This window comes from Ahaetulla prasina, chromosome 3, assembly GCF_028640845.1.
Source record: "Ahaetulla prasina isolate Xishuangbanna chromosome 3, ASM2864084v1, whole genome shotgun sequence".
In the NCBI taxonomy this organism is placed as follows: domain Eukaryota; kingdom Metazoa; phylum Chordata; class Lepidosauria; order Squamata; family Colubridae; genus Ahaetulla; species Ahaetulla prasina.
This window is the reverse complement of record NC_080541.1, coordinates 230,738,260-230,759,536: the sequence shown is the minus strand read 5'-3', so window position 1 is coordinate 230,759,536 and position 21,277 is coordinate 230,738,260. Positions and strand designations below refer to the sequence as shown.

The 21,277-nt window shown below is 47.6% G+C and overlaps 1 protein-coding gene across 1 annotated transcript in view; it reads left to right on the top strand.

The window, feature by feature from the left end:
* Positions 1–21,277, top strand: part of LOC131195100 (uncharacterized) — a 101,210-nt gene that overhangs the window by 11,528 nt on the left and 68,405 nt on the right. The window contains exons 5-9 of the mRNA XM_058176729.1: positions 37–160; positions 7,516–7,909; positions 8,618–8,723; positions 9,412–9,585; positions 10,146–10,412. Of these exons, the coding sequence (XP_058032712.1) occupies positions 37–160; positions 7,516–7,909; positions 8,618–8,723; positions 9,412–9,585; positions 10,146–10,412 (1,065 nt within the window). The remainder of the gene's footprint in view (positions 1–36; positions 161–7,515; positions 7,910–8,617; positions 8,724–9,411; positions 9,586–10,145; positions 10,413–21,277) is intronic.

The window sequence follows — 21,277 nt, the reverse complement described above, 5'->3', positions numbered from 1 at the left end:
GGCCGCCTGCTTAACCGCTCATCCCCCGATGTGAAGATCTGAAGTTTCAGGCAGCCATGAGAGAGGTTTTTGGGCCTCTTAAGCCCCACGGCTGCCAGGAACGGACCCGGGAAGGTGAGCGGCGGATGGCGGCAGCCATGTTTGTGGCGCCGGGAGGGTGGTGAGCCGGTTTGTTTCTACCTTGGCCGGGGACGTTGGGCCCTTTCCCTCGGCTGTGAATGCGAACTGCAGCGGAGGGGAAGTGGCGAATTGGAACAGCAGCGGTTTTTTGGCGTTTGGATAGCTTCTGCCTTTTTTCCATCTTCGCTGCTGTCGCTTCCACTATGTGGCTTTGGCCATGAAGGCTTTATTGACACATTTCTCTGCGGCCTTTGTTCATCCTGGTGGCCTTTTGCGGCCTGCTATGGCCTGTTGCGGCCTCTATTTTCATCTGGGCGTCCTTGTTTCCTCCTCGTCCTTCGGCCCCTCGGGGGAGGCCTTGCCTTTTTGTGAGGCCTCCTGGAGGGATTTTGGAGAGACCTGGCCTCTGGAGCGAGCCGGACCTGGACATCCCAGGGGTGTTGGTGGTGGAGATGGAGTAACCCCTGGTGGGCATGGACTGGACGGGTCTGGAGCCGGTTATTGGAGGATTGCCTGAGGCCGGCAGAGAGTGAGACAATGGAGGTACCTTGGCCTGTTTCCTGGCCTGGTCTTTCCCCTGATACTGTGATATCATCGACAGTTTCCTGGCCTTTTTGCGATCCTTATGGCCATATACCATGTTTTTATGGGTTATCAGGAACTGAACTGAGAGGAGACTTGTCCGGGATCAGCAAATTTCATCGAGAGTGGACACGAAACACCAACCCCACCCTTTTTTCTCATGTTTAGGACTTGGCTTTGGACTACCTATCCTGGATTTAAGTACTTATTTTTATTGGACCAAACTAAGATCTGGGTCCTGGATATTGACCAGGAGATTCATTATGACTGTCCATTGACCGGACCATTATACGTCCGTCCTTAACTGAGGACTAATTTTATATTATCATCTTAGCCAATTCCGAGATGGAGCTAGTTTTTTTTCGCCGATTTTATTATGCGATATTCCTCAATTGAACTCTTGCACCTGCGAGTGCCCGCCTGCAGGAATGGCCTCACGTTGAGGGCGGCCTCAATGATGGGTCTTGGGACCCACAGAGGTGGCATGCAGAGAAAGTGCTTGTGGGGTTTTTTAGAGAGGGAATTTTTAAAGGGGGGGAGGGTAAGGGGGGGTGCTGGGGGTAGCCCGCCGAGGGAGGGGCCAGTCACTGCGCGTGTTTGCGGCGCGGTTTTAATAGGTCCGAAGGTTTCGGGGGTGGGTGAAGTTCCTGATGATAAGTGTGGTTCTATCTGTGTGGTTAGTGGGAGAGGCAGATATGGCGGAGGGGGGGGGGCGTATCGAGAGTTGGGAGCACGTGTTCGATGTCTGAAGGCGATCACGTGCTCCGGCCCCTCAGTTCCTACCCGTTCCTCAGGCGGCCACGATCCTCAGAGCTTGGATCTTCGGTTGATGTTATGTAATGCCCGGTCCGTGGCTAATAAAGCTCCCCTGATCTGCGATTTTATTCAGGGGGAGTCCGCGGACCTTATGGGCATTACGGAGACCTGGTTGGGCCCAGAGGGGGGGGTTCCCCTTGTTGAGCTTTGCCCTCCAGGTTTTTTATTCGTATTCGTATTTGTATTTGTATACCGCCCTATCTCCCGAAGGACTCAGGGCGGTTCACAGGCAAATAAAAAACATATATACAAATTAAGAAAACCATTAAGAAACTTATTCAAAAAGCCAAATTATTAAAAATAGCATAAACACTAAAACCAATTAAAACCCCTATAAAATTTAAAGTTTAGTCCAGTCCCGCGCAGATAAATAGGTGTGTTTTAAGCTCACGACGGAAGGTTCGGAGGTCTGGAAGTTGACGGAGTCCTGGGGGGAGTTCGTTCCAGAGGGTGGGAGCCCCCACAGAGAAGGTCCTTCCCCTGGGCGTTGCCAGACGACACTGCCTAGCTGACGGCACCCTGAGGAGTCCCTCTCTGTGAGAGCGCACGGGCCGGTGAGAGGTATTCGGTAGCAGTAGACGGTCCCGTAAGTAACCCGGCCCTATGCCATGGAGCGCTTTAAAGGTGGTTACCAAAACCTTGAAGCGCACCCGGAAGGCCACAGGTAGCCAGTGCAGTCTGCGCAGGATAGGTGTCATACGGGAGCCACGAGGGAGCCTTCTATAACCCGCGCAGCCGCATTCTGAACTAACTGCAGTCTCCGGATGCTCTTCAAGGGGAGCCCCATGTAGAGAGCATTGCAATAATCCAGGCGAGACGTCACGAGGGCGTGAGTGACCGTGCATAGGGCATCCCGGTCTAGAAAGGGGCGCAACTGGCGCACCAGGCGAATCTGGTAAAAAGCTCTCCTGGAGACGGCCGTCAAATGATCTTCAAAAGACAGCCGTTCATCCAGGAGGACGCCCAAGTTGCGCACCCTCTCCATCGGGGCCAGTGACTCGCCCCCGACAGTCAGCCGTGGACTCAGCTGACTGTACCGGGATGCCGGCATCCACAGCCACTCTGTCTTGGAGGGATTGAGCTTGAGCCTGTTTCCGGTTTCCGAGCATTTCATCAGCCGAGGGTCCAAGGTAGGGGTGGCGGGGTGGCGGTTATCATTAAGGAAGATCTAGAGCCGAGGGAGGCCACTGTTCCTCAGATTGCCGGCTGTGAATCCCTCTATGTGAGGTGGGGCCATAGGAATCAGTTGGGCTTGTTGATTGCGTACCTGGCTCCTTGCTGCGTGACCACAGCCCTGCCCGAGCTGTTGGAGGTACTTGCCGCGGTGGCGGTTGAGACCCCCGGACTTATAGTCATGGGGGATTTCAACCTACCATCAGCTGGCTTGTTATCGACTGCAGCTCGGGAGTTCCAGGCTTCCATGACGGCCTTGGACCTGATTCGAGTAAATGATGGCCCTACACACAGGGGGAGGCACGCTGGATCTGATTTATATCTCTGGACAGTGGTTAAATGATCTGGAGTTGGGTGATTTAGTAACAGAACCTATGTCATGGTCTGATCATTTTCTCCTTCGCCTAGACTTCCGGACCGCCACTCACCACCGCGGGAGGCGGAGCCTATATTGGTTCCGTCCCAGGCGCCTGATGGACCCTGAGAGGTTCCTGGCGGGCTTGGGCCATTCCCTGAGGATCTGGCCCGCGGCACGACTGAGGAACTAGTCGTGGCCTGGGAACAGGCGCGGCTGGGGCCTGGACCGTGTCGTGCCTTTGCGACCTCTGACCCGGCGCAGATCTCGTCCGGCCCCTTGGTTCTCCGAGGGGCTGAGGAGATGAAACGCCGGAGAAGACGCCTAGAGAGCACCTGGAGGTCCAGTCGTTCGGCTGATCGGACACTAGTTAGGTCCTATTCTAGGACCTACCTGGTGGCAATGAGGAGGCGGCGTTCTCGCCTCCACCCTCATTGCGTCGGCAGATAACCGCCCGGCCGCCCTGTTTGGGTGACCGCTCCTCCTTCATCAGGAGGTGCGGGATGACCCTTGCAGGGGCGTGCCGAGGAGTTTAGTGGTTATCTATCGATAAAATCGCTCAGCTCCGGGATGGTCTGGACCGAATTGGGATGATCAAGCGAGGAGAGGAGACCGCGTCTTGTTGAGTCGGTTTGGGATGAGTTTGACCCTGTGGCTCCGAGGCGTGGACAGGTTGTTGGGGAGGCTTCACGCCACGACATGTTTACTGGACCGTGTCCTTCCTGGCTGGTACTGGCCACTCAGGAGGTGACACGAGGCTGGCTCCAGAGGATTATCAACGCTTCTTTGTTGGAAGGGGTTTTCCCTGCCGCCTTGAAAGAGGCGGTGGTGAGACCCCTCCTCAAGAAGCCCTCCCTGGACCCAGCTATTTTGGGTAACTATCGTCCAGTCTCCAACCTTCGCTTTGTTGCGAAGGTTGTAGAGAGTGCTGTGGCGCGACAGCTACCCCAATACCTGGATGAAGCCGTCTATCTAGACCCGTTCCAGTCCGGCTTTCGACCCGGATACAGCACGGAGACAGCTTTGGTCGCATTGGTGGATGATCTCTGGCAGGCCAGGGACAGGGGGTACTCCTCTGCCCTGGTCCTATTAGATCTCTCAGCGGCTTTTGATACCATCGACCATGGTATCTTGCTGCGCCGGTTGGGGGGATTGGGAGTGGGAGGCACCGTGTATCGGTGGTTCTCCTCCTATCTCTCCGACCGATGTGAGCAGTGTTGACAGGGGGCAGAGGTCGCCGCGAGGTGCCTCACTTGTGGGGTCCGCGTCGATTCTCTCGCCCCTGCTGTTCAACATCTATATGAAGCCGTTGGGTGAGATCATCAGTGGCTTGGGTGAGATACCAGCATGCGCTGATGACACCCAGCTGTACTTTTCCACCCGGGCCACCCCAATGAAGTTGTTGAAGTGCTGTCCCGGTGTTTGGAAGCCGTGCGGGTCTGGATGGGGAGAAACAGGCTCAAGCTTAATCCCTCCAAGGACGGAGTGGCTGTGGATGCCGGCATCCCGATTCAGTCAGCTGCAGCCGCGGCTGACTGTTGAGGCAGTTATTGGCCCCAAAGGATAGGGTGCGCAACAGGTGTCCTCCTGGATGATCGGCTGTCGTTTGAAGATCATTTGACGGCCGTCTCCAGGAGGGCCTTCCTGGTCCGCCTGGTTGGCAGTTCGCCCCTTCCTTGATCGGGATGCCTTGTGCACAGTCACTCATCGCTCGTTACCTCTCGCTTGGATTATTGTAATGCTCTCTACATGGGGCTCCCTTGAAGTGCACTCGAGGCTTCAGTTAGTCAGAATGCAGCTGCGGGTGATAGAGGGAGCTTCGTAGCTCCCGTAACACATCCTGCAGACTGCACTGGCTACCTGTGGCCTTCGAGTGCACTTTAAGTGTTGGTTACGACCTTTAAAGCGCTCCATGGCTTAGGGCCTGGGTACTTACGGGACCGCCTGCTGTTACCACATGCCTCCCACCGACCCGTACGCTCTCACAGAGAGGGACTTCTCAGGGTGCCGTCTGCCCAACAATGTCGGCTGGCGGCCCCAGAGGAAGGGCCTTCTGTGGGGCTCCACTGGAACGAGCTTCCCCAGGCTTACGCCAAATACCTGACCTTCGGACTTTCCGTGAACTGAAGACATACCTTTTTATTCGCGCGGGGCTGGCTTAAATTTTAATTTTTAAATTTTAAATTACATAAATTTTATCGATTTTAAATTTTCTACTAATTTTAAATGGGGTTTGGTTTTATAAATTTTAAAGTTCTAGGCTAATTATAATAAGTTTTTTAACTCGTATTTTAAATTGTATATTGTGGTGTTTGTATTTTATTGTTGCCTGTACACCGCCCTGAGTCCTTCGGGAGAAGGGCGGTATAAAAATCAAATCAAATAAATAAATAAATAATAAATCCAGGTTGCTCCAAAAGTGCTTTTGCAAAAGGCAACTGGCCTTTCTTTTTTTCTTCCTTGAAGACCTTTTGCTTCTCGTCCCAGAAACTTCTTCAGTTCTGACTGGTGAACTTTTCTATAAGGTTGGATAAACAGAGGCATAGAATCAAGATCACATGAAGTACTAGCGCCGCCTTATAAAACTACACCTGAAATACTGCAACCAATTTTGGTCACCACACTATAAAAAAGATGTTGCGGCCTTGCAAAAGTTCAGAGAAGAGCAACTAAGATGATCAAAGTCCTGGAGACGAAACCATTTGAAGAACGGCTGCAGGATCTGGGTAGGGCTAGTCTAAAGAAAAGAAGATTTAGGGCTGACCTGATAAGAATGTTCCAGTATTTGAGGAACTGCCACAAAGAGGAGGGGGTCAAATTATTCTCCAAAGCACCAGAAGGCAGGAAGCAAGAAGCAAAAGATGGAAACTAATCAAGGAGAGAAACAACCTGGAATTAAGGAGAAACTTCCTGACAGTGAGAAAAATGAACCAGTGGAACTGCTTGCCTCCAGAAGATGTGGGTGGTCCATCACTGGAGGTTTTTAAGAAGAGACGTCACTTGTCTGAAATGATATAGGGCCTCCTGCTTGAGCAGGTGGTTGGTCCCTTCAGGCTCTTTTCTGGTTACGATTCCCATTGGCTGACTTGTTGTTATGGCTATCCCAGCTCATAATTTCTCACACGCTGACACTCGAAGAACCATCAATCAAGAAAAATAAGGCGGACCAGCACTGAATAGAGCAGCCATGAACATCTTCAGATGTTACGATGCATCTTGACCAAAATCAGGATGTGGCAGGAAAGTTTCCCAGGGTCTCTGTTATGAACAAGGAGGACAGTCTCTCGACCCTTTTGAGCTCTGGCTTTGGTGAAGACTCCCGAGAAGACGGTGGACAGCCAAGAAACAAATAGAGGAGGGGAGACGTCATGTCAATGTTGTCACTCAAGACATAAATGACTGTTCTATTTTCTCCTCTCCTCTCTCTCCTCTCCTCTCCTGTCCTGTCCCTTACTCTCCTCTCCTTTCCTTTCCTCTCCTCTCCTCTCCCCACCCCTCCCCTCCCCTCTCCTCTCCTGTCCCCTCCTCTCCTCCTCTCTCCTCTCCTCTAATCTCATCTCCCCTACTCTACACTACTCTACACTACCCTACCCTACTCTCCTCTCCTCTCCTCTCCCCTATATACTCTCCCCTCCTCTCCTCTCCTCTCCCCTCCTCTCCTCTCCTCTCCTCTCCTCTCCTCTCCTCTCCTCTAATCTCATCTCCCTACTCTCCTCTCTCCTCCCTCCTCCTCTCCTCTCCTCCTCTCCTCCTCCTCTCCTCCTCTCTCCTCTCTCCTCTCTCTCCTCTCCTCTCCCCTCCTCTCCTCTCCTCTCCTCTGCTGAAGAATGAAAGGATTTCTATTCCTTGCAGACAGTTGCTCATTAGCAGCCTTTGAGAGCCATTGAGGACACTTGGAGGTTTATCTGTGCCCTCAAGGTCACCTGAAGAGTACAAGAGGGTGTGGAGCCTTCTTGGAACTGCTGAATGAACTGTGTTGTAGATGGGTGGTGTTGTAACACACACACACACACACACACACACACACACACACACCATTGAGAGAGGGTTGTTCAATCTTAATGTAGATGGCCTCTTTGATCCCTTTTTCAATAGAGTGGTCCTCTCTATCCAGAAAATGGATTTGCTGTCTTCAAAAGATTGTCTTTCAAATGCAGGTGGATTGCTAAATCTTGTCCTGATGGGTTTTTCCTCCCATGTTGTTCCATGCATTTAGAAGTGATTGTCTTGTTTTTCCAGTGTATAGTCCTGCACGTGTCTCACTGCGTTGTGCTACATATATCACATTGCTCTATTGGTGTCAGTGTGTTATATCCTTGGGGTGGACAAGCTTCTGCCTTAGTGTATTTTTGCATTATGTGCAAATATGTATATTCTGTTGGTTATATTTATCTTTGCACACAGTCCACACACAGAAGGGGGAAGGGCAGTGAGGGGAGGGTGATGACCCAGGGGCTATAATGATTGAGGGCCCTACACAAGACTTTCAAAGCTGGAACCTGGTCCAGCCTCTGTTGCCAGTTTGCGGCTGCAGAGCCCACAGGCCATCCCTGTCTTCCATTCAGCTTTGGGACCTGTCCCCCCAAGGCTCCAGGGGGTTCTGCTCACTGGGTCCAACAGTTGGGCATCAAGGCTGACCTCTCCCTCCTCCATCCAGGCCCAGCTGTGATTGGAGGGAACTCCCATGGCAAACCTTGCTCCTTCCCCTTCAAATTCCTGGGCCAGATGTACAGCACCTGCACCAGAGATGGACGCTCTGATGGGAAGCTTTGGTGCGCCACCACCAGAGACTATGATGCAGATTGGAAGTGGGGCTTTTGCCCTGACCAAGGTATGGGGGAAGCCCCTTTCACTGCCCCTCTGGTGGGAAGGATTCAGCACACCCACCCACAGGGCTTGATAACTCAGCCTTAAAAACACTGATAGCCCGAGTGCTGCAGGATGGGGTGAGCTCCCGTTCCTTGCTCCAGCTCCTTTTCACCAAGCAATTCGTATGCAGGCAAATATGAGTACATAAATAGGTACCATTTCCATGCGTCTTTGGTGTACACATTTGCTGACCACATGGCCACAGAAAAGTCATTGGACAACTCTGGCACCCTTGGCCAGCAAACAGATGAGCACCATGCCTCAGAGTTGGACATGACTGGTCAAGAGAAAACTTGACTTTTACATTTGCACATGTGCCCACACACACACACAAACACACACACACACACCAAGTGTGTTGGGAGGCCTCTCCGGCAGCCCAGGAGAATGGGTGCTTTCCTCAGAAGGGGGAAGGACAGTGAGGGGGATGACCCAGGGCTATAATGATTGAGGGCCCTACACAAGACTTTCAAAGCTGGAACCTGGTCCAGCCTCTGTTGCCAGTTTGCGGCTGCAGAGCCCACAGGCCATCCCTGTCTTCCATTCAGCTTTGGGACCTGTCCCCCCAAGGCTCCAGGGGGTTCTGCTCACTGGGGCCAACAGTTGCCAAGGCTGACCTCTCCTCCTCCATCCAGGCCCAGCTGTGATTGGAGGAACTCCCATGGCAAACCTTGCTCCTTCCCCTTCAAATTCCTGGGCCAGATGTACAGCACCTGCACCACAGATGGACGCTCTGATGGGAAGCTTTGGTGCGCCACCACCAGAGACTATGATGCAGATTGGAAGTGGGGCTTTTGCCCTGACCAAGGTATGGGGGAAGCCCCTTTCACTGCCCCTCTGGTGGGGAGGATTCAGCACACCCACCCACAGGGCTTGATAACTCAGCCTTAAAAACACTGATAGCCCGAGTGCTGCAGGATGGGGTGAGCTCCCATTCCTTGCTCCAGCTCCTTTTCACCAAGCAATTCGTATGCAGGCAAATATGAGTAGATAAATAGGTACCATTTCCATGCGTCTTTGGTATACACATTTGCTGACCACATGGCCACAGAAAAGTCATTGGACAACTCTGGCACCCTTGGCCAGCAAACAGATGAGCACCATGCCTCAGAGTTGGACATGACTGGTCAAGAGAAAAATTGACTTTTACATTTGCACATGTGCCCGCACACACACACACACAAACACACACACACACACCAAGTGTGTTGGGAGGCCTCTCCGGCAGCCCAGGAGAATGGGTGCTTTCCTCAGAAGGGGGAAGGACAGTGAGGGGAGGGGGATGACCCAGGGGCCACAATGATTGAGGGCCCTATGCAAGACTTTCAAAGCTGGACCCTGGTCCCGACTGTGTTGCAAGTTTGTTGGTGCAGAGCCCATAGACCATCCCTGTCTCCCATTCAGCTTTGGGACCTGCCCCTGCAAGGCTCCAGGAGGTTCTGCTCAGCCAGTGCAACAATTGGGGGCCAAGGCTGACCTCTCCCTCCCCCATCCAGGCCCAGCTGTGATTGGAGGGAACTCCCAGGGCAAACCCTGCTCCTTCCCCTTCAAATTCCAGGGCCAGATGTACAGCAGCTGCACCACAGATGGACGCCCTGATGGGAAGCTCTGGTGTGCCACCACCAGAGACTATGATGCAGATTGGAAGTGGGGCTTTTGCCCTGACCAAGGTATGGGGGAAGCCTGTCTCTCTGCCCTCCTTGTGGGGAGGACTCAGCACACCCACCCACAGGGCATGATAACAACACTGAGTTTGTCAGCCTGAGTGCTGCAGGATGAGGTGAGCTCCCATTGGTTCCTCCAGCTCCTTTCCATCCAGCAATTTGAAAGCAGGCAAATATGAGTAGATAAATAGGTACCATTTCCATGCGCCTTTGGTGTATACTTTTGCTGACCTTCTGGTTACAGAAACGTCTTTGGACAACTCTGGCTCCCTTGGCCAGGAAAAAGATAAGCACTATGCCTTAAAGCTGGACATGACTGGTCAAGAGAAAAATTGACCTTTACTTGCACGCATACACACCCCAAGTGTGTTGGGAGGCCTCTCTGGCAGCCCAGGAGAATGGGTGCTTTCCTCAGAAGGGGGAAGAGCAGTGGGGGGAGAAGGATGACCAGGGGCCACAATGATTGAGGGCCCTATGCAAGACTTTCAAAGCTGGACCCTGGTCCTGACTGTTGCAAGTTTGTTGGTGCAGAGCCCACCTACCATCCCTGACTGTCTCCCATTCAGCTTCGGGACCTGCTGCCCACAAGGCTCCAGGAGGTTCTGCTCGGGCGGTGATACAGCGGCAGCCAAAGGCTGGCCTCTCCGTTCCCCCTTCAGCCATGGCTGTGTTTGGAGTGAACTCCCCGGGCAAGCCCTGCTCCTTCCCCTTCAAGTTCCTGGGCCAGATTTACAGCAGCTGCACCAGAGATGGACGCCCTGATGGAAGGCTCTGGTGTGCCATCACCAAACACTACGATGTGGACAGAAAGTGGGGCTTTTGCCCTGACCAAGGTATGGGGAAGCCCCTTTCACTGCCCCCCTTGGAAGCTGCAGGCGTGGGGGGGTGGAGTGGAGCACGGTTTGTGCATGTGTGTTGCTCGGACACATTGCATTATGGATGTAGGCACATGGGGAATAAAAGATTAGCCATCACTGAGTTAGGTCTTTAAAATAAAAGTTGGAAGTCATCTCACCCAGTTTCAATGCTCTATCCACAGAAACAGAAATGCGCTCCAACAGAAATCTTATGGCTCCGGTTTTCACAGTTTGTTAGTAGCCAAAAATGGCCGTGCCATTCAGGAAAGCTTTCTTTGGACATAATGAGGAAATTGCAAATTCCGTGAGGTCAACAGTGCCTCTCCTTTCTTCACCACCCCTGCAAGGCGGCTTTGATACCGTAGGCTCTGCCGACAGCAGTTGCCAGCTGGATTTCGCGAAGCTCCTCTGGAACGTCCCCCAGAGAATGTACTTCCTTTCTGTCTTTTTCCAAAACAATTAAGTGGAACATGGTTTCTTCCTCTTCTTAATTTTACTTGGGTCAGCCTGACCCAACTTAAAGGGTACAAACATCATTTTATGGCTCCTTTCCTCAGAACAGGTGTCATATATACTTCCGCTTGTTAAGGGTCTTTCACGGTTAAAATAACTCAGGTTAACTCAGGTCATAGGAAGAGTACAATATGGAGTTACTTAGGCTATGTTCTTTGCAAGAATAATTCCATTTTTCACAATCCTCCCTTTCCCTTCTGGTAAAGTTTATTCCTGTAATTCACCCTGTATGTTTTGTAACATAATACAAAGTTATTGTCTACTTAATCTGCTGTGTGACCTGCAAAGTAATGGAATCAATCATCATCCAATCCATTACGCTCCACCTAGAAACAAACAACCTACTCTCTAATAAACAATTTGGTTTCAGAAAAAAATTATCCTGTAATCTACAACTTCTTCACTGCAAAAACATATGATCTTGATCAGGGCAAAGCAATAGATGCAATTTACATAGACTTCTGTAAAGCCTTTGACTCAGTGGTACACAATGAACTACTTCTAAAACTAAAATCCTACGGCATCTCTGGACCCCTCCATAATTGGGTAACTGTGTTCCTGTCAAACAGGCAACAAGTGGTCAAAATAGGCAGTGCCCTATCAAATCCTGCTCCTGTTAATAGCGGTGTCCCCCAAGGCAGCGTTCTTCATAATATACACTCTTCATAATATACATTATGAATACACTCATATTATGAATAATATACATTATGAAGGCACTCTTCATAATATACATAAATGACCTTTGTGATCATATTATAAGTAACTGTGTTATCTTCGCTGATGATGTTGAACTATTTAACACTACCAACAATGCTGCTACCCTTCAAAAAGATCTTGACTTTGTGTCGGAATGGTCAAAAACTTGGCAACTCCAAATCTCAACCAACAAATGCTCTGTCTTACACATTGGCAAAAGGAATCAGAACACAAAATGCAAGCTAAGTGGACATGACCTTGTAGATGACCCTCACTCTGTCAAGGACCTTGGAGTACTCATATCAAATGATTTAAGTGCTAAAGCCCACTGTAACAACATCACCAAAAAGACATTAAGGATTATAAACCTAATCTTACGTAGCTTCTTCTCCAGAAAGATTACACTACTAACCAGAGTATACAAAACATTTGCCAGACCAATTCTCGATTACAGTATGTCCAGAAATATTTTACAAGAAGAGTCCACAACTCCTCTGATCGCAACAAAATACCTTATGCCACCAGACTTGAAATTCTGGATTTATAAAATTTAGAACTATGCGGCCTTCGGCATGACCTGAGCATAACTCATAAAATCATTTGCTACAATGTCCTTCCTGTCGAAGACTACTTCAGCTTCAACCACAACAATACACGAGCACACAATAGATTTAAACTTAAAGTGAACTGCTCCAATCTTGATTGTAGAAAATATGACTTTAGTAACAGAGTTGTTGGTGCCTGGAATGCACTACCTGACTCTGTGGTCTCTTCCCAAAATCCCCAAAGCTTTAACCAAAAACTGTCTACTATTGGCCTCACCCCATTCCTAAGAGGTCTGTAAGGGGCGTGCATAAGAGCACCAACGTGCCTACCATTCCTGTCCTAATGTTCCCTTTGTTTGTATTCTTATACAAACAATCCCTTTGTTTGTATTCTCATGCTTATACTTATATATATTGTTGTGTTTGATAAAATAAATAAATAAAAATAAAATAAATAATCTCTATCCTGGTTCTTCATTTCCATTCTTCTTCGGTTGAGTCACCTGATAACAATGCTTACAACAATTACAGCATACAGGTGCACACTTAATACAAATACAGGAGATAAGACATATGATTACGACAATAATAATACTTACAAACAGGTCCTTTAACCATGCAAAACTAGGCAACCAGGAGGTTAACAACTCCCATATCCCTTTGAAAGCTGTATTATTAGTTACATATGTTAAATGTGTAGTAATATTATGCAAAGCTTTTCATTTTAGACTCAATAAATTGCTAAGGACCAGAAGCCAGACCGCAGCTGCAACATTAGCCATTTCAAACCCCTCCAATCCATTCATGCAGCAGACTGACACCCACTATGAAGATGTAGCACGACCACAAAGCCAAACAACAGCTATGCAGCTCACCAGCTCAAATCCCCCTGCAGCACAGACTAGACTGAGCACAACCAAGCCCCCACCAACACAGGACACACCCCCAGCCAATCAGAGCACAGAAAAACCCCCATCCAATCAGAGCACAGCCAAGCTCCCACCCAATCAGTTCAAACCCCCACTAGCAGTTAAAAGGAAGAAACAGCTGCGATCACACATTGCTCCCAGAAGCACGAAGCTGAAGCCTGAAGATGACGAATGAGACTTCGTCGAAACGTCGCCAAGACACTTCCAATTTTACACGGGAGAAAACCCGAACAACCAAAGACCTATATACAAACACCCGTGAAAACCTCAGAAAACAAATATATATATATATATTTGTATAACAAATATAAATCAAATCCAGAAGTGCACACAGATAATTGATTCAGCTGGATTCATTAATTTTTATTTTTATATACATAATAATACATGAAGATCAATGTACAATACCAATATAGAAGATTCTTCCAATGTAGCAGTTACAAGCTAAACACAAGGCAGGAGAGAACAGTTAGTTTCATTTTAGCAGAGCAGACAGCATGCACAGACTTCTTAGTTTCGTTTCAATTCTCTGCACAGACTCAAAAGCTGCAGACTAAGAAACGCCCTGGCTCCAGTTTGTCTCAGCTCCCAATTGGCTGACTTAGTTGCTATGCCTATTCACTGGCTGACTTGTTACCATTTCTCTGCCAGTTCATGAATAATCTGACACGTTCCTTGGTTGTTGTTAGTTGTGAAGTCATGTTCGACCCATCACAACCCCATTGACAACTTTCCTCCAGGTCTTCCTGTCCTCTACCATCCCACAGAGACCATTTAAACTCATGCCGACTGCTTCAGTGACTCCATCCAGCCACCTCATTCTCTGCTATCTCCGTCTTCTTTTGCCCTCAATCGTTCTCAGCATTAGGCTCTTCTCCAGCGAGTGATTAGTGATTGAAAGACAAGAGTGATTTCCTTGATTAGTTTCCATTAATTGCTTCTTGTCCTGCCTTCTGGCGCTTTCGAGAATAAGTTGACCCCCTCTTTTTTGTGGCAGCCCCTCAAATATTGGAGGGGCTATCATGTCTCCCTTATTTCTTTCTTTCATCAAACTAGACGTACCCAGTTCCTGCAACGGTTCTTCCTATGTTTTAGCCTCCAGCCCCTTAATCATCTTGGTTGCTCTTCTCTGCACTCTTTCCAAAGTCTTAACATCTTTCTTACATTATAGCAACCAAAATTGGATCTGCCTCCAGGTGTTTCAGGACTTATAAAGTGGTACTATCACTTCACATGAACTTGAGTCTATGCCTCTGTTATTGCAGCCTAGAACTGTGTTGGCTTTTTTGGCAGCTGCTGTACCCGGCTGGCTCCTATTCAAGTGATCGTCCACTAGGACTCCAAGATCCCTCTCACAGTTACTACTATTGAGCAAGGTACCACCTATACTATACTTGTGTGTTTGTTTTTTCTTGCCTAAATAGGAAACCTTATTATTGAATTTCATTTTGTTAGATAGGGCCTAGTGTCCAAGATCCTTCTGTATCTTAAGCCTAACTTCTGGTGTATTGGCTATTCCTGCCAGCTTGGTGTCATCTGCAGATTTGATGAATTTCCCTTCTATCCCCTCATCCAAATCATTGATGAAGATGTTCTGCTTTCTCCCTGCTGCTTGTCACCTTCTTGCCATTTTGGATCATTAATGGACCAATCGTTTCCTTGACCTTTTTCTTGTTTTTTACGTATTGAAAGAAGCTTGTTTTGTTGTTATATTTGACTTTTATTGCCTTAGTTTATTTTGGGCCTTAGCTTTCCCGACTTCATCTTTGCAAGTTTGGGCTATTTGCTGATATTCTGTCTTAGTTCTGTGCCCCTCTTTCCACTTTTGACACTTTTCCTTTTTGTCTTTCAATTTATCAGAGATTCTTTGTGCAGCTATGCTGGTTTGAGAGCTGTTGCTTTTCTTCTTCATTGGTATTGTGCCAGACTGGGCAGAGAGGCCACTCCTGGGCACTGATGGGAAATGGTCACTGTGGCTGTCGGGGCCGAGAGTACCATGAGCTCATGCAGCGCCTCAACATCCAACTCGCAGCCCCCCCCGCCATGAAAGTCCCAGCTGTTGCCCCACAGCAACAGAGCCCTGGCCCAGGTGAAGGAGAGGAGTCAGCAAAACAGGGGCCACGAGAAGAAGGCTCCGTGGGGATGCTGGGAAGAGAGATAGAAACTATCTGTAAAGGGGCCAAATTTGGGAACCGAAGAGGAACATTGGAAGAGAAAAGCAGGAAAGCAGACTCAAGGGCTCAAAGGAGGCCCCAGTGGGACCTCCTTTGGAGGCCTAGGCTTCAAGGGGGCTGGCAGGCCATGGGTGTTGGGAATCATTATGGCAATGGTCAAGTAATTCTGCTTTGCATTAACCATATAATCTCTTAGATAAGCAATATAAACTTGTAAGATGTAGATTCTTGTGAAACTTGTAAGATGCAGATTCTTGTCAGAATCGGATCATCTACAAGGAAAACCAGCAAGCAGACAAAGTTGCATTATACGTGTATTTCTGTATATCCTGTTCCAACCACATAACCATTAACTGTGATGTTTCCATGTCTCGCAGCAGCTAAACATTCTGTAACAGAAAAGTTCTGTAGAAATGTACCCACCTGCTGTTGCAAACTGCTCAGAAATGCTAACCACAGAGCCTGTCCGGGTAACACCGGACATGATAAGAAAACTGCTTTGGAGACGACTTCCGGTGTCCAGTGGCAACGGTCGTCTGGAGGCGCTTCTCCTGCCTCCAGTGCCCGAATCCGGCCGCCGCCGAGGCCCCTAGGGGCCAGGTGTTCCGAAAAGGACACCTGCCGCACGGACGGCTCGCCAGGGGTCTCCCAGCCGACATACAGGACTGGGGGGACCGATGCTGGCGCGTCCTAGGCTCGGCGGGGTTCGGAGGCCACAGGCCACGGCCATTACTTTGGTCGCCGCCTGGGCCGCTGTGCCCGGTGACACCGGGGCTTTGGATTTATAACTGCAGCAGCCTGGTGGTGAACAGGGAACGGAGAAGAATTGAGGAATGGAGAAGGGAAGGGGATATCGGGAAAGGCGAGTGGAGTGCTCCGGAGTGCGGGGGGGTTTTTCTCCCCTGCGGCTGGAAGGAGCACGAGTCATTCTGGAGAGGAGAACTTAAAATAAGAAGATTACCGGTTTTGTGGAGCTCTGGAGAAGAGGTGATGGAGAAATTTAGGAGGGAGGTTTGAGGCCCCCTCCTCTGGGGAACAGTGGTGGCGTCCAGCTCCCGCCTTCCGTATGAGAATCTTGATGACACCACTTCCCTCCGGCTTCCTGGTTGACTAACTGTACTCTGGACTCGTTGCTCCTGTGAGTGCCCCCTGGTGGATCCGGAGGAAATTACAAGGATACTGTGCTTGCCTGAGGATTTTGAAATTTTTTTAAATGGCAAAGGTCAGAGACCAACTGCTGGAGATGGAGAATTTTGGAAAAGTTATCCAATATGGACAAGAAACTGGATGATTTGCAAAGAGGCCAAACGGAAATAAGAGCAGAAATTGTGACTATCCAAAAGGATTTAAAGGATACTCAACAAGTCTCAGCAGAAAACAAGCAGAAAGTGGAAGGTCTGAGGGTGAGATGCTGGCAGTGCAGAAAAGAGAGGAGACGACAGGCAATGCTGTGCTTGGACTACAGATGGATAAAATGTCTTATTTCCTTAGGTTTCAAAATTTGGAAGAAGTGGACCAAGAAGATTTGAGAGATGTTGTGACTAAATTGTTGGGAGAATTTCTTGGGAGAGGTGTTGATTTATGAATTGGGATGTGGATCGAGTTTATAGAGTTAATTCACAATATGCACGCACGCATGCAGTTCCCAGAGAGGTTCATGTCAAATTTGTGAGAAGAGAGACGAGAGATGAAATTTTAGAAAACATAGGAGTGGGGCACTGACTTATAGGGGCAGGAGATAGCCATTCTGAGGCAGATTCCCAGACAGGTACGTGAAATGAGAAAGAAATACTACTTTTTGTCAAGTAAATTGTACCAGAAGGGAGTAGGCTTCAGATGGCTGATGCCAGAGGGATTGATGATTTTCCGGGAGGGCATTACGAAAAAATTAGTACAATTATGGAGGCTGCGCTCACGTGGAGGAACACAAAGCCCTCCTGGAATTAGATGACCCAGGAATTGAAGAAGGGAGGTTATAGACCATGGGCGGAGGCGGCTGCCGCTGTTATGCGCCCTGGAGTTGGTCAGGCTGAACCCAGAGTTCTGAGATCCAAAACTAGGAAGTGACAAAGATATTTGGTAATGTGTTGGTTTTCCTTATTCTCTTCTGTATGATATTCTGTTTATTCTTGACCCTTCTTTATTGCGTATGTAAGATTTGTAAACTTAGCTACTTCGTGTCACCTGTTTGCCATATGGCTGTTGTATGTGATTAAAATTTGATCTTATCTTGTATAAGAAAAATGAAAATTTACCATACCTGATATGTATTTGTATAAACCTTTTTTGACCAATAAAAACTTTTTTGAAAAAAAAAAAAAAAAAAAAAAAAAAGAAAACTGCTTTGCACATATAGAATATTCATCCTACGCAGCTGTGCTTGCAAACATATTGCCATATATGTGTCAATTTATGTATGGTTCATCAGGATCACATGCTTGTCTTCTGACACTCTAACCCACCCCTAACAAGCCTCAATAAAAGAGATGGTCTTGAGCTAGCTCAATTCGAGGAGAATTGGACTCCGTGTCTTCGTTCTCACTCCGTCTGGCGCGGGGACTGCCCGGACCCTTTTGTGGCGAGCCCGCTGGCCGCGAGAAAAGCCACAACTGGTGACCCCGACGTGATCTGGTTGTTTGCCTTGACGCCCCCATACTTTCGCCAGTGAGGCCTCCCCAGTCGTCAGACTTAGTAAGTATGGGGAAAGGGTTGTCCAAGGGCCAGGTTACGCACCTCCAAGAACTTGGAGACCTTGTCAAGGCTGCCAAAATTATTTGCATAAACCATGGCAAACCTTTACTCTCAATTTCAGGGAATGATCTAGTCAAATTGTTGAAATTCATTTGGCAAAAATATCCCAGTTATCCCCCTTCAGGGGATATTACATCTAAAAAATGGAGGCGCATATTGAAATATTTAAATGAACCCCCTAAAGCCAATTATGATTTGATTGTAACTTGTCAAGTAATTGTTAATAGCCTGGAAATTTATGAAAAGGCTATCAGAGATTCGAGCGATGCCATGGCGCTCAACGCTGCGTCTCCACCTCCATACGAGGATGCCTCCGCGCAGCAAAAGTCTCTTGAGGTAAAATGTTCCAACATTGCCTCTTTAACTGAAACATCTCCACCATCTGCCCCTCTTCCGCCTCTGCCAACTGCGGATGCAGAGACCTCGTCTCATTCTGCTCTCGCAGCTGGACTGAAGAGAGCGACGGCAACGGGGGACCTTTCCTTAGAGGATTTGCAAATGTTTCCTGTTGCCCTTATAGATGACCCGCAAAATCCCAATCAAAAAATTCGAGGTCATCAACCCCTTGATTTCAAAGTGGTTAAAGATCTCAAAAGGGCGGTGGCAGGCTATGGGTCTCCCAGAGCCCCCCAAAAAATTCTGTCCACATGGCGCATGGTCCTTGAATGCCTCATTTATTTATTTTTATTTTTTTGTTTGTTTGTTTACATTTATACCCCGCCCTTCTCCGAAGACTCAGGGCGGCTTACAGTGTGTAAGGCAATAGTCTCATTCTATTTGTATATTTTTACAAAGTCAACTTATTGCCCCCCCAACAATCTGGGTCCTCATTTTACCTACCTTATAAAGGATGGAAGGCTGAGTCAACCTTTACACGACGTCACTTAGACAGTTTGTCAGGACCTCTGCCTTATCAAAAACTGACTCAAAAGGATCCACAATCACATTCATGAATTAAACTGCTGAGTTTTCTCAGACAACTTCCCCAGGTCTGTAAATGTTGTTTGATGATGTGTGAGCGTGTGTATGTATGTATGTGATCATTTTCAGACCTGCATAAGAATTGTAGAGATAATTGTGATGCTTGATTTGCATGGAATGTGTGTATGTGCAAAACTCATTGAGAAGGTGTGAGATTTCTGTGTTGTCTTTTGGATTTGCAAGAAATGTGTACATGTGTGAGAAATTGTCTCTGCAAGTGTGTGTGTGTGTATCTCTATGCATACATTCCATATGCAAGCAGTGAGTTATTTTTGAAAAAATTTTTTTCCTTATGCAAGCAGTGAGTTACTTTTGGAATTTTTCTTTTTTCTCTATCCTCGCTGCCTTATCTTAACTCCCCCCCCTTACTCCCTGTCTGTGCCAGGGAAGGGGGTGGGCGACGGGGGAGAACCATTCACCCCCACTCCATTTTTCTCTCTCTCTCTTCTTTCTTCTTTGCAGAGCCTGTCTGAGAAGGGAGGGACAATTAGGCTCTCTGGAAGTATTGCTTTTGCTAAAAGCTATGTAAAAAAACATGAAAACATTTTTGATTTTAATTTTTACAATTTTGATTCTGCTTTTAATTTTAATTTTTTTTCCTGCAACTTTTTGAGGTTTAAACTGCCTGATTAAACCTATACCTTTATAAATGTTTTCAAAGCACTGAGTTGACTCAAAATGTTTCATTTAGCTTTGTATTTTTGAAGCTGTTAACATACATAATAAGAGTTGAAAGGGACCCTTGGAGGTCTTCTAGTTCAACCCCCTGTCCAGGCAGGAAACCCTACAGCATTTCAGACAAATGACTATCTTCTTATGTATGAATGCATTTTTTTTAGCTTAAATCTGTTTTTTGGAAAATGCACTCAGGTTTTCCACATAAACAGCCTCACCCAAAAGCTTACAATTTTTTTTTTGAATCTGACTCAATGTGCCCCTTATTTGTTGTTTGTATTGTTTATTTTTCTTTTTAGCAGCACAATATGTGCCCTGTTTTAGGAACTATATCAGAGATAAGTTAGAAAGTTATAGGATGTGATAAATTAGACAGTTACAGGATGTGAAGAGAGAGTTAAGAGGATGTTCAGATACTGATGCTGAGAACTTTACTTTGTTAAGTCAAACTCTGAATTTGAAGTTAAGACATTAATGAAGCTGAAATGAAGATTTAATGTTAGGAGTTAAGAGTTAGAAAAGTATGAACAACATAAGACAGATGGTGATTTTGCTAAGATATAATGTGATTTGTTTTTGGAAGTTTTTGATAGTATGGATTTGTTAGTGAACAACTTCCACACATGAATAAAAAGGGTTGGAGTTGGGCTTTTGTTGATTGTTTGTCTTTTTCTCTGTCTTCCACATAGTACCTTTGTTAAAAAACAAAACTGAGATTTGTGTGTAAACCCCCTCCCCAAGTTGTGTCATCTTTTCTTTGTCCCTGCTTTTGTGTGGGTATGAATTTAAAAGTGCTGGAGAGATCTCTCGCCCAGGATGGACTGGCTACCTAGACAGGGTGAAGAACAGAGTTCAACTTTCTTTCTTCTCTGTACTTTTGTTTAAATGATTTTACCTGTTCATCTCGAATCCAGCTACCTTTTCTCATATAGGAATACCTGCAAGCTATCTATTCCCCCTTGGCCCCCTCCCTAATCCTCCAATAATGCCTTTTCTCACCCAGAAAGGGAGGAGGAGGGGACCCCTTCTCATGTCTTTTAAACATGTAACAATCAAAAGACTTTTTAAGACAGTTGTTCCTTTCTTGTTCTATGTATTCATGTAAGGATTGTATTTGAGATTTCTGTCAGCAGCTGCCATCAAAATCAACGGTGAGACTTTGTGGGTCCCTGGTCGACATATCCGTCCCTACCATCAAAAAACAAAAACAGGGGACCTTCCCCCATCTGACACCATTGACATTTCTCTGCTGCGTCATACAGCAACTGACTCTTTTCTTCCTACAAGAGACATCTACCGCTCCTTTGACCTTCTCTTCCTCCAAGAAGATGGATTGTGTGTGGCTTTAAAGGACGAATGCTGCTTCTATGCAGACCTCTCTGGCATAGTGCAGGTTCGAGCCCGGCACAAGGTTGACTCAGCCTTCCACCCTTTATAAGGTAGGTAAAATGAGGACCCAGATTGTTGGGGGGGCAATAAGTTGACTTTGTAAAAATATACAAATAGAATGAGACTATTGCCTTATACACTGTAAGCCGCCCTGAGTCTTCGGAGAAGGGCGGGGTATAAATGTA